Below are 14,355 nucleotides of genomic sequence, written 5' to 3'. Positions count from 1 at the left end.
ATTTAAATGAGCAGTGAAGATACCTCACATATGCAATATAAGATTTCCCCCAGACAACAAAAAGGTTGAAAAAAAATAATTTTTGTATCACAGAGACTTCAGGAGGAAGATATTTTGTTTTGCTTATTTCTAATGTTCTAAACATTCTAACAAACTTATAAATATTAGAATTCTTCTTCATCATATCCTGATTCTCATAAAGAAGACATTTGATACAAGACTAAAATTACAGTTAATTTTCTTACAGATAATTCCTACTACAGTTCTTATGATAGGAATTACAACAACAAAGAATAGTTATGGCATTAAAGCATATTTTTCAGATGCTAAGTAGAACAAAGCCTGTTGATTATGGAAGATATTGCCATGCTGTAACTCCAGTTTATTATCAAACACCGTGCAAATGAACTAAATAAGCTACTAGTTCTGATTATTTTGCTATATTATTTTATAATTATTATTTTGTATTTTCCCAAAAAAATGGTGTTTACATTTGCTTTCTACAAGGTTCTACAGAAATGTTACAGTAAGCTGTTGGTTTATTCTGAAAAAGATAAGCAGGATTAGATTTTTAAAAAATACATCGATAGGAGACCATCAGAAAATCATGTAACTATTGATTAGATTGGGAAACAGGAAAAAATATCCTGGAAAAAGACAATTATTAAACCACTCCCTATTGTTACCCGGAACACAACATAGAATTGTCCAACTAGTTACAAAATGAGCTTGTTTGAGAGAAACTACCTTACATAATAGCAAAAAGTTTCAAGTCTATAAACAGAAACCTACTATGAAGAAGTAGATACTCAGCTAAATTTAAATATACGACTAAAACATGTGATAAGTTTCTCAGATAATAACAACAATATTCAAGAGTGCCAAAACCACCTTTCTGTAATACTTCCAGATGTCCACAGATATTCTGATATTCACAAATAAGAGATGTTTACCCTTAACTCACATTTATAAACCACTTTGGTTTTTGTAAAGCAAAAGCTTAAAACACTACATAAAATAATAAGAACGATAAGGATTTTATAAGTAAAGGAAGCTGTTATATAAGGCAATTAATCTTAAAATATGATTGCATGCAAATCTGTAGACAAAATTTGTCTTATTGATAGAAATTTTAACATTTAAAAGCATATTTTAATTTTTATTGTGTTATGAACTTAATAAGAATAAAAGGTGCAGTGTGACAATTAGATTGATAAAAATATGAATATGTGCTTATTTTGTAAAAATACAATTTTTCATTTCATTTTCTTGCAAAGAAAAAGATATAGAACATCAGATCTGAATAAGACTTCTCCCATGTTTCAACTTGCAACAATTATTTCTTATATATAGTAATATTAATTTTCATGTATGATGTGATATCATAATATATATTTTTATTGTAAACAAAAGCTGATAACTTTTGACATGATTATATATAGGTTATGATTATTGGATTTACTTGGAAAGTTAAGACTATTTAGCTAAAAGCTGAAAAAAATTAAAATTCAGCCAGTGTGTTCTATTGAGCTGCCCCCACGATTAGCTCCCCTTATTACAAAGTCATTGCAGGAGAAGGATAGTATGGACAATTTGATTTGGCAAAGAAAGAACTGTGGACCATAAACTCAAAACCTTTGGTGTGCCCCTCAATAATAGATACAGTGCCCTTCCTGAATTTAATATGAATACTAAGGTGGCAGGTTCAGTTAGTTGTCTGTAATGATGGTGATGAGCAGGGTAAGAAGTTGTTTTGGATAAGGAAACATGTGAATCAGGTATTGCAAATCAGTCATGTGAGGTGTCTAAGGTATCTAAAAAGAGAAGCCACCTTCTAGTTGGTGACTCAATTATAAGAAGTGTCAATTTAGGAAACAATGTAGAGGTCTTGAAAGAGGTGAGATGTCTGCCTGGTGCTACTGCCAGCAGAGAAAAAGGCATGTTGTTAAGATAGTCAAAAGTGCTAGTAAAAAGAGTGATGTTGTTATGCATCTTGACACTGTCTGAAAAAGATGTATTTTCTCTGCAGAAGGATTTCCAGAGCTTGGGTATGAACTTAGCAAGATAGGTTATAGTCTCATCTTTTAAGAGTTTTCACCTGTATATAAGGAACAAAAAAGGAAAAGGTCAGCATATAGTGGAATTCAATGTGTGGCTAAAGGACTGGTATAAAGTAGAAGGTTGGTTACGTTAATCATGATGTTTGCAGTTGGTCTGATGAAAAGCTGTGCTAAAGAGATGAGTTTATACTCATCACAGAAAGGGACTGTATTAGTTAGTTAGTACTAAATTCAGGAGTTTTCTGGAAAAGCATTTACCATATTTTCTGGCGTATAAGACGACTGGGCGTATAAGACGACCCCCGAATTTTCCTGTTAAAATATAGGGTTTGGGCTATACTCGCCGTATAAGACTACCCCTCTTCCAACGCACACCGAATAAAAATTAAAAAACATCAACTGGCTCACCCACAATGTAAAAGCAGCTGTGCTAGACCCAAAATGGCCCCTGCAACAAGCAGAAACCTCACACAGCCACAAAAAGCCCAAAAAAACAACTTTTACACTTTACACACACACAACACAACACAACACAACACAACTGGCTCATCCACAATGTAAAAGCAGCTGTGCTAGACCCAAAATGGCCCCTGAAACAAGCAGGAACCTCACACAGCCACAAAAAGCTCCAAAAAACAACTTTTACACTTTACACACACAAAATTCCACATACAGCTTTGTGAGATTTTGTGTGTTTGTGTAGTTAGAGTGAAACACTACAAAAACATACTAAATCTCAGAAAGCTGCACGAATATTATTTTATTTTATTTTTATTTTTATATGAAAGCTAAATTTAAAACTTCCTAAACTTTAAATGCCTAGGTCTAAAAAAGAACAACTAAAAAAAACCCCAATTAACTTTTTTTTTTTAAAGATCCCAAAGGGGAAAAAAACTTACCCAATAGAACAGGGGTCTCCAACCTTGGCAACTTTAAGACTTGTAGACTTCAACTCCCAGAATTCCTCAGACAGCTTTGTTTTACTGGCTGAGGAATTCTGGGAGTTGAAGTCCACAACTCCCCTGTGTTGCAGGCAGGGAGTGGCTTGCTGATGGAATGGATTCAGGCAAGCGAAGCAAGGCAAGCAGCTAAGGTAAGCAAGCTGGAGGGGAAAAACTTTTTTCCTTCTCCATGGCTCTGGCGATCCCAACTGAGTTGCCTGATTAGCAGATCATCAGGGCTTGGATCGTGAGAGCCATGTGAAAGAAGAAAAGTTTTTTCCTTCTCCATGGCTCTGGCGATCCCAATTGAGTTGCCTGATTAGCAGATCGTCAGGGCTTGGATTGTCAGAGCCATTTAAGGCTCGTCAGAGCCTTTCGGGATGGTCTGCCTGGTTACAGGAGAATGACACCCGGCGTATAAGACGACCCCCGACTTTTGAGAAGATTTTCATGTGTTAAAAAGTCGTCTTATATGCCGGAAAATACGGTAAACTGAATAATGGGGACAGAACATTTACAGAACAGATACAGAACATTTCTATCTCCAGCAATCTAAAACCAATAGGGTCTCTAATCCTAACATAGAGGTTTGTGCAATTAAGAATATTAATTTCCGTTAAGAAAAATCAAGCTTTTGATTGTGTGTGCCATACCATGTGCACTAATCAAATAGGTGATAAGGATGAAAGGGAGCTCAGACACAAAACAGGTTATGTAGAAAACAAACACAGGGTCAGTCAAAAAGGACTCAAATGCCAATACACCAATGATTTTTTTCCTTTTTACAACCCTTTAATCCCTTTATTTGGGGTGGAATTGGGGCAACTGAATGGCCCATCTCTACAGTAGAACAATGATTAAAACCATCCTGAATGCATTTGGGTCAATATAGAAGGAAAAATAACGACATTGCTATAGGTATATACTACAGGCCACTCAACCAGCCAAAAGAAACAGATGAACCTTTTGCTGTATGTACAAAGTACACCACCATAATAATAGGGGACTTCAATTATCCTGACATCAACTGGGAGACAAATTCTGCACTTACCAGACAACTCTCCCCAAAGGTAGAGAAAGGAATGAGGGGATCAGCCATATTGGACTTAAGTCTCACTAACAGAGATGAAATGATAGAAGGCATTGAAGTTACAGGAACCTTAGGGGGAATGATCATACAGTATTGGAATTCAATGTTATGCTAGCACAAGCAATAGAACAAAGTCAAATTAGAGTCTTAGACTTAAGAGAGCTGATTTCAATAAACTTAGAGAGAGCTTGGAAAGGATTCCATAGATGAAAATCCTCAAGGGGAAAACAACCCAAGAAGCTTGGGAAATTTTGAAAAGTGAGATTATAAAAACCAGTCTGGCAAAATTCCAATAAAGAAGAAAAATAAGAGATCTTAAAAGAAACCAGCAGGGCTGCACAAAGAACTGTCTGATAAATTGAAAGACAAAAAGGACAAGTATAAAAAGTGGAAAGAGGGGCACAAAACTAAGGCAAAGTTCAGCAAACAATCTGAACCTGTGAAGATGAAGTCCGGAAAGATAAGATTCAAAATGAACTAAGGCTTATGACAAAAGTAAGAAATAACAAACAAAAGTTTAATTCAACATATAAAAAAATAAAAAAAGTCAAGGAAACGATTAGTTCATTAATGGGAGAAAAAAGGCAAGAAAATGATGAGCAGCAGAAAGAAAGCAGAACCGCTTAACTCATTTTTTTGCATCTGTCTTTACACAAAAGTAAAAAAGAAAGTCCAACCTATCAAAAAAAACCTGTAAAATTCAGATTAGGAATGCAAGTCAAAATAAGCAAGAAAATAGTAAGAGAACACCTATCCACTCTGATGAGTTCAATCACCAGGACCAGATGGATTACATCCCAAGGTTCTGAAGGAATTAGCAGACTTGATCTCAGAACCACTGAACCACAGCCCTTTCAAAGATCCTGGGGAATTATCAGATGACTGGAAAAGGGCTGATATAGTTCCCATCTTTAAAAAAGAAAAAAAAATGGATCCAGAAAACTACAGACCTATCAGAAGATTCTGGAAAAGATAATCAAGCAATGAATTTGTGAACATCTAAAAGCAAGGTCTGGCATATCTGTTTTGGCAAAAACAGATATGCCAGACAAATCTTACTGCATTCTTTGATTAAGTGACACAATTAATGGACCAGTGAAATGCTTTAGATATAACTTACTTGGACTTCAGGAAGACATTTGATAAAGTAGACCACAACCTACTACTTGATAAAATAGAAAAATGTGGGTTAGACAGCTGGATTCATAACTGACTGACTGACCACATTCAACCTGTAGTCCTTAACAGAACTGTATTCACATGGTGGGAAGTATGCAGCAGAGTATCCCAAAGCTCTGTCTTAGGGTCAGTACTCTTCAATATCTTCATCAATGATTTAGACCAGAGGATAGAAGGAGAACTCATAAAATTTATGGATAACACCAAGCTGGCAGGAATAGTTAACACTGCAGAAGATACAGTGCTCAAGATACAGAAGACTTGAACACTAGGCCTATCTAACAAAATGACATTTAATTGTGAGAAAACAGGATTTCTTGAACACTAAGCCTAAAGTCAGCTCAAGGAACAATATCATCAGGAAATTGATAAACTACACATGGGGAGCTCAACCATCTTCATTGCGCACATCAGCTTTGGTGTTGAGCATCTCTGCAGCAGAGTATGTTGCTCCAGTGTGGGGCACAACTGCACATATAAAACAAGTTGATATTGCCATCAACAAGTTGATATTGCCTTAGTGAAAAAGTAAGTTTAGTGACAGGTTGTCTCAAACCTACATCAACTGAGATATTATATTATCTCAATATTATATTTTCTCAATGGCATTGCACCACCAAAGATCAGGAGAGAAGTAGCAGCAGATGCTGGGAGAACTAAGCAAGAGAGTGATCCTCGATATCTTCTGAATGGACATATGCCCCAAGCCCACCGATTCAGATCTAGGAACAGCTTTATGGCAAGAACAAGCATTCTTTAGGATACAACAAGAACAAAATTGAATTAAAAAATGGAAGGAGGAGACCATTGAGCAAGAAATAACATTAAAGGAGAATATAGCTTAAGGATCTGACCTTCCTTACATTACTTGGAGGCTCTTAGTGAATAACAACACACTATGTGAATGTGGATATAGAGCCTGGCCCATCTGTGGGTATGTCAGCTATATCAGAAACATGTACTAATAATGACTTATTTTGGGGCAATGATAAAGCCACGTAGGAGGCTTCATTCTGGCAGTTTAAAGTTTGATCTAGACAAGGGAGGAGGAGGAAGGGAAAGAGGAGGAGGAGGAGGAGGAGGAGGAGATGATGATGATGATGATTAAGGATCCAATCAGATTTTATTTTAACATTCTAATGAACTTGATTAAAATAAGTTATGCATTTGAGAATGCTACTTATTAACCAAGGACATTCTGAGATTATTGCCAAGAAAGACCAGCTGATGTCAACAAAGATAAGAGCTTTCTCTGTAGCAAGTCCAGTACTGTAGAATTCCCTCTCCATTAATGCATAGTGTTTACGATTTGATTATTTTTAAACATTACAGAGGACCTATTTTTAGAAGCTGATATTCACTTCCTGAATCTTATTAATTGATGTCTGTTTTAACTTTTATATTATCTGCTTTATTGTTGCATATTGATAGGTTTATCAGTTCAAATTAAGCTTTTAGTTTAATATTGAGAAATTTAAATGAGCAAATAAATAACATGCACAGCTATGGATTGGGAGAGAGGGTAACAATATCCTATCAGATAAAAGCAAAGTTTTTTGGTTTTATATACTGTTATCTAGAGTATGTAAAATAAAGGGGGGGAAATGAGAATACAGAAAAGTAAGTTTAGTAAAAGGGATCACTTTCTTGTCTAAAGTTTATGCTGTAAGGCGGCTTCAGATTTTGAAACATTATGTTCTATTCAACTGTGCTGTTTTACCCCAAAAATGACATCTTCCCTGTTTTTATTGAGTTCATTGAAACCAAGATTCATCAAAGCTTCAGCAAAATCTGATACATATTTCTGCGTAAAGGCAGTGTTTAATGTAGTAGCTTAGGTTTAGGTTTTCAAGTCCTGCTAGCCATATTATGTTTTAATAAACCGTGAGATTTGTGGTGGGATCTTATTTTTCTATGTTGTACAACACTGATATACAAATCATTTTGGAGGCTCAACTCATGAATATTAAAAGAATATTAATTAAAGAAATAGAATAAAATTAAAGGAATAGAGCTCAACACTTTATAAATCCCCTGGATGAAATCTAATCAATCAATACAAATATTAGGTATAGCCCCTAAGGATTTCCAAAAATATTAACAATGTTTAATTTTTAATATGACAAAAGGGAAAGATTATTTAAAACATGGCTGAAAATAAATTATATAAACTGTATTTAATTTTAATTAAATAATTAAAAATAAATTAAATTAAATTAAATTAACTTCACATTACCTTTGTGGACTGAAATGCAATCAAAAACAAAATTGAGTTCTCTCTGGGTACCAATTGTATATATTTTGCATTCACAAAGTACAAAATTGGATTAACATGAGTTTCCTCTAATTGTACAGAAAATTAATACGTTTAAGATCCAGAGCAGAACAAATTGTGTGTTTTTGTATATGCGTTAGAAATCTACAGCAAAATTAAAAGTTTGTTTTGCATATGATCAATATTGAATTGCAAGAAAAAATATTTCCCTTGTAGTTTGAAACATAAAGAAAAATACTTTGTCCTCTTTAAGTGATTCTCTTAATTATACTTTAACTGGATGGTGGAAAACCCAAGATTGCTACATATATTGAGTTAATCTCCTTTTGTACTTACATCTCTATGATCATAATTTGATTATATTAATGAAACTCTTTGTGATTAATTTCACTAGCCAAAAAAAAAGTTTGAACATAAGACATAGAATTACAGACTTAAAGACTGCCTATTTGTACTTTTTCCAAGAAGTAATATATAATTTTAAATTTTACTTTGAAATGTAAGCATTGATAAGAATACTTAAGTTCAAATGGTATATTTATGAAAGGGTAATGCATACACATTTTTAACCTTTTTGCCTTTCTTTCCCACTTCCCCCAAGAATGCAAGCAAAGGTTTCTTTCTTTGTTTGTTTATTGTTGGAGAAATGGAAATTGATTGTATATATGCATCTCTTATAACACATTGAATTGAGAAAAAAAGATTACTTGCAGTTTTGATTTTTAGTAGAGTTTGAACTGTTATATTAAATTTTGCTACTGAGATCAGCATTTTCAAGAGAGCAAACCTCCAGCTGAATAATTAGAAGATGTTTGGAATACAATATAGCTGGCATTTACGATATATAGTTCATTTATACTTAATGTGCATTTTACCCAGAATATAAAACCCTTTTGTAGACCAAGTCAAAATTTTGCATTCAACAGACTTCTGAGTGAAATCCAAATTCTACAACTTACATTCTTACATTCTTACATTCATCTAGTAACACATTCCATTTCTTCTCTAGAAAATCTCCCAGTATGTTCCAGCAAGTCCCTTCTGTAAATTAAATCTGAATGTCCATGGGAGTTGCTCAGGGAAGGTAGAATTCAATAGCATATTACTGTTCACTTTACTCACAGGCAATGGATTCAGTATCTATCAACCAAGAATTAAGAATAATATTAAATCGTCAAAAATATCAAAAGTGGAAATATGATACTTAAGAACACAATGGGCATATTCATCTAAACTCTTAACAGCCTCTAAACCAGGATTTCCCAAAGTGGCCATTACTGATGACTTAGGGATGATAGGATTAATTATTCTTGTTATATGATTGGATGCAGTAAGCCAGATGTTTAGATTGGATATGGCATTTTTATCTACCTAACAAGTACTTTTCAATTATCAATAAATAGTAATTACTAATAATTGGAAAGTATTAGTTAAAGTGGTATTTATTACATTATTTTCATACATGTTTGAGAGTTGATGTTCAAACTGAAACTTTATAAAGGGATTGATGAACTGCTATAAACTAATAGATATTGCATCATCATAAATTTTGTGGTACTACAGTCTTCCCCTACAGTCCCAGTATATCTGAAGAGTGTTAAGTCAATAATTTATCCATGAAGTATTGCTTTTTATTTATGCTGATACTAGGTATCAACTTTCCTGGGCAACTCAAAGCTATACTATTCTGAAAAAAGGAGAAAACATTATGTATTTCATCTGCATTGAATACTTCTCTATACTCTACATATCTCCTATTAGTTTTATTACATTATATTGATCAATCATTTTATCAAAATTAAACATTCCAAGCAAATAAGATTGGAATGTTTACCCCAGCATAGAAACACTTATCCCATAATTAGATATTTCAAAATCTTTTATCATTTTAGCAACAGGAGAAACAAATATAACTGTAATCTACAGCGAGACTATCAGTTTTTGTCTCTTCCTTAGGAGAGGAAACAGGTACAGATTTGAGGAGAATATTCCATTATGTGTTTCATTGAAGGGCAGTTCCTTAATTATTAATTCGCTTTTCCATGAAGCTTATTGTTTAACTCTCTTTATTCACTTACATATTTATTGTCCTTTTTTGTTTACCTGAAGTGGTAAGTTTTGATTATAAGCTCCTTGGAGCAAAGACTTAACTGTTATTTTTAATATTACTTATAAAATATCATGTGCATGTTTCAGTCTTCAGGAGTATTATACAATGTATAACAAACATTAATACAAAACCAAAACTAAATAAAAGCAAATATTTATTTATTTAGTAACCTCAAGAGGCATAGCTGACATACAATAAATAAATACAACACAAAACCACACAAGAAATAGAAAAATAGCACAGCGTTAAGAATACATGTCAAAAAAACAACACAATTACCCAATCAATCAGTTCAAATCAGGATCACAAGTGAAGATACTCTAGTGAAATCACTCTATTGAATGAGCCAAGATTTCAAGGCTTTTCTTAAAGAAAACAGGATCAAACTATGCAAAGCTTTACGAAGAATACTGCGCCTACAAAATGCTACAAAATGAACCAGATTGCCAAACTGATGGCAAATTCACATTTCCATGATCCCATGAATAATGTCAGTTCTTTTAAAATATTTATCATGTTTGGTTATATTTCTGAGTCAAAGCAGTTAACAGAGATAACAATGTGATTACCTCTTCATAATATTGGAAATTCTAATTTTATTCTAAATGTTTCTTTTTCAAATTCTCCTTTCATTTTTGTCTCCCAAGTTCTCAATTCAACTCTCCTATCCCATCTCAATTCAACTCTCACCTATGTGAATTGCATAAAGGAAAAAAAAAATCAACCCAACCCTGCCCCAATTACATCACTGGCAGGTATAAACTTGCTCTTCAGAGTTGATCAAAATGAAGCTTCTTGATTTTAAGATTGTGCAATTAGCTATTCAAAGAGGTGTTTTTCTTTTTTAAGATAGTTTTATTTGCCCAAGTCATGAAATACTTACATCACTTTTGTTTAGTTCATGTAGAATATTTTCTAAGTTACCTTTTTTTTCCTCCCTCCGAAAAGGCAATGAAAGGAAACAGAGGAAAAACTCAGGGCAGTATAGAAATTCAATAATAAATAAATAAATAAATAAATAAATAAATAAATAAATAAATAAATAAATAAATAAATAAATAAATAAATAAATAAATTTTTCTCCATTGGAAGACTTCCAAAATAAAGATGATTTGCCTGGAACCAAAACTGGCTGCTTGTTCTCAAAACTTCACAAAGTGAAAGAAATTAAAGAGCAGACAGAAAACCATCAACTGGCCAACATATAAATTACAGGAATCCTTTCCACTACTTCCTTGATACTTTAACTTATTTAACAACAACAGCAACAACAAAAAAGCTTTGTTCACAGACTTAACTGTAGGCCAGGTGAAAGGAGAAGAAACTATTGCCTGAAAACACATTAAGGCAAATCCAGCAGAAGATAAAATGGCTCTCAACCAAGTTAATCTGAAAAATTATCTGGGCTGGGAACAACACATTTTTTTCCCTTCCCTTCCCAGACCATGATATAACTATTTATTTCACTATACTACATTTAACTACATTTTAGAAAAATATAAAGCACCTAGTAGTGAAAGGTTTATTTAAAAAAATCAAACAAAAACACATATTTTGAATTTATAATTTCAAGTCTGTACAGAATTCTGATTCTTGGGGTCAGACATTCCTATGAATCACTGGTGGTTTTCCCCACGTTACAGGAAGAGCACAATAATTTTTCAGCAATACTTCTGTGCAGAGTATGTACACTCTTGTGAAACTCACACATCAGTCTTTTACAGGGGTCATATAAACAAGAGGTCAGTCTCTTCTGCCAAGTTCTAATCCCTGTTGAATTTTCAAGGACTTGAGATTTACTCTTTCAAAAAGAGGAGTGCCTTGAAGCTTTTGGTTATATTCTTCAGAATAACAACCAGGAGAATCTTGTATCTAAACCTTAATAGACTACTTGCAGCAATATAACTACAGAAAAATATCATCCAATGAAGTATAAAAGATGTCTATGAAGAAGCATAGGACAAAATTTGAGTTTAGGGCACATGACACATATATGGTTCACCATTCAATTAAATATTAATCTTTATTTATTTTTTAAAAAGCTGTTCTTGTTTTCTGATAATTTTCTGAGATTGTGCTAGCAAAAAAAAAATATGAAAACAATGGGAGGGTGACTTTACAGCTCTGTGGTTCTTTTGTTGACTTGTCACCTTCATTAGAGTGACCAAGCTCACCTTCAAAAGCCTGAAGTCAAAATGGGAAGGGAGTAGGGGAAGTATTTCTTCCACCTTGGGCCTCTTCCATCACTTAACATTTAATAAGTATCAAGAGTAATTTCTGAAACTCACATTTTGATAATCAATGATGAGACAGACGCGCTAAATCTTAAGGAGACAAAAGAAAATCTCAAAATATCCTCAAGATAATGTTATACTTAACTCACCAGAGTTACAGTGTGACCAGAGTAACTTTATAGTGGTAAAGTTAACGAGTGCTTTTAATCACATGCGAAATACAGAGATGGTAGGAAGTCATACTGGCCTAGCTTAATAATGAGGGAATGCAAATGATCGCTGGACGCTCTTGGCCAAAGTGATTATACAGAGGCCACAACATGAACATAACCAAACATGTGCAAAGTGTGCTCCTGAACAACAGCTTTCCCACCATACATCCAGAAGACAGATTCCAGGCTACAGCCCAGTCCCTTTCTTGGCGAAATTCCCATACGCGGAATTGGGTGGGTGACTTGCTCCTTCTCGTCTCAGACTTACCTTTCTTTTGGTCTATAGCAGAGCTAAAGGTGCTCAATAGCAAAGCGAAGAGGACAACAGCAGTAGAGACCCGTGCCGACCGTAAAGTTTCCGCGCCTGTTGCTGAAACTCCCGGAGATCGGCGATTTCCGTGCCCCATCCTGGATGTGTGCGGCAACAATCCGGAGCGCCCGCGCTCGGCAAAGTGAGGCTATGGTCCGAGAGTGTGAATCCTCTCGCTGCGCTTTTTCTCGATCGCTCCCTCGCTAACTCTGCTCAGCAACACCTTTCTCTTTTTGCTTCAGTCTCTCAACCGCTACCCATGCCGAAAGACTGAGGCAATTCCAAGATCAGGGAGTGGGGGAGAAAGGGAGGAGGAGCGAAAGGAGGCTCTTTTTACAGTGGTTGCTGGCTGCGGCTGCCGCGCGCTCACTCGCTGACTGAGCAAAGGAGTGAACGATCTTCGGGAAGCTGGCCCCGCTCCGCGTTCGCGCAAGGGGCAAAGAAGCTCGCGCCCTTTTGCAGGAGGGGCCAACGTACAGTAAACACCGTGCGAAGAACTCCCAGCCGAGCCGCACGCACGACACGAAGGAAAGAAAGTAGACTAAAAAAATATCCGCGTTCCATCAATCCTCCCCCTCTTCTTTGCTAAGATTACAAACAAAACTTTTTCCTCCTAGCGCACATCTCACACACTTCCTCTTGAGTAGTTGGGCAAACCAATGAAAAGTAAGAGGCGGGAACTATAAGAAAGAAAAAAGTACTGGGTGTGGGGGGAGAGGCTCTATCTGCGTTGCGTTCAGGTGGAGTTTTGTACCTGTCCAGTGCCAGTGATGGGAAGGGCCAGAAATTCCTGTCCAGCTGGCTGAGTTGAGTAATACGCATGTGCGCTTTCTCGTGCACTTTTAGGGGGCCGCCGCCTATGGTTTCGTTTATCTGCTGCTGCTGCCACAGTGACGGCGCTACTGATTTACCTGCGGCTGCGGCTTTCCCGCTGTTCCAAGAAATCAGATTAAATCTGTGCTAGCAGGAGAAAAAAAAAAACCAACATGTCATTAGGCAGTCTGTACTTTGGAGGAAAGCTGTAGCTAAACTGAAGTGGAGTCAGGAAACAAGCTTACTGTCCAGAGCAGCTTGTGCAACACCTTGGCCAGTCACTGGATTCCAGTGATCTTTTGAAGCCATTCCGTTGTGTAAAAATAAAATCTTGTTACATCTTGAAGACTTAGAGCTCTTCCAATTGCTTTGTCCTTGAACTGGCAGAAAATTACAGTGGTGTAAATTTGTTTGGCAATCCTTATTTTACTATAGACAGTACTAGCAAATTGTGGTGGTGTTATTAATGAATCCAGGCCATGCAAAGGAATGAGATTGATGGATTATTCCTGAGATTTGTTTTTATCCCATTCCACCAATCTACTAGTTAGTACATTCAAACAGAGCCTAAAATATTAATTCACATTCCAAGTAGTCTAGGTCTAGGACCCTGTTGCATTCTTTTCAGATATCATCTTTTCAATGATTTGTAAAACATAATTATTTCTTTCTTTGTATATTTGCAATGGATAAACAACTTTTCTTCCAGTAGCCCTGCACCTGCTGACCCTAGCTACTAGCCTAGCTACCCTAGCAACAACACTGCTGAATTGTGTGGCCCATTTATCACCAGGTTTCCAGCTACTGCAACACTAGCACAGTCCTTATTGATCAAGGACCATGACCAATCTGGTAGGTAAAATTGCATCTCACCATATTATTATATGCCTGTTTCTGAATCTCATTACTAAAGTTTCGATACACACAGAGATATACAAAATGCTTTTCCAAACCCATTTTTTTAATTGAAGAAGGCTGAACAAGAGAAGCTAGGAAACCCTGTTTTTGTGTTGTCTTACCATACTTGATCTGATTGAATTTTATGTTTTCACTATGTCCATATATATTCTGTTTGCTCAGCCTTAAAATGGTTATTAATGACTAATAAATATGGCAGCATCAGATTCATGA

General features: G+C 35.4%; 1 protein-coding gene across 2 annotated transcripts in view; it reads right to left on the bottom strand.

Moving 5' to 3' along the window:
- EGFR (epidermal growth factor receptor) overlaps positions 1 to 13,270 on the bottom strand; it is a 205,577-nt gene extending 192,307 nt beyond the window's left edge. For both annotated transcript variants that reach the window (XM_034416501.3, XM_034416502.3), the window contains exon 1: positions 12,370 to 13,270. In XM_034416501.3, coding sequence (XP_034272392.1) covers positions 12,370 to 12,508 — 139 coding nt within the window. In that variant the 5' untranslated portion in view covers positions 12,509 to 13,270. The remainder of the gene's footprint in view (positions 1 to 12,369) is intronic.
- Positions 13,271 to 14,355: the final 1,085 nt, after the last annotated feature.

This window comes from Pantherophis guttatus, chromosome 4 (assembly GCF_059756535.1).
Source record: "Pantherophis guttatus breed Tessera chromosome 4, ASM5975653v1, whole genome shotgun sequence".
Taxonomy (NCBI): Eukaryota; Metazoa; Chordata; class Lepidosauria; order Squamata; family Colubridae; genus Pantherophis; species Pantherophis guttatus.
This window is presented reverse-complemented; position numbering and strand designations above follow the sequence as displayed.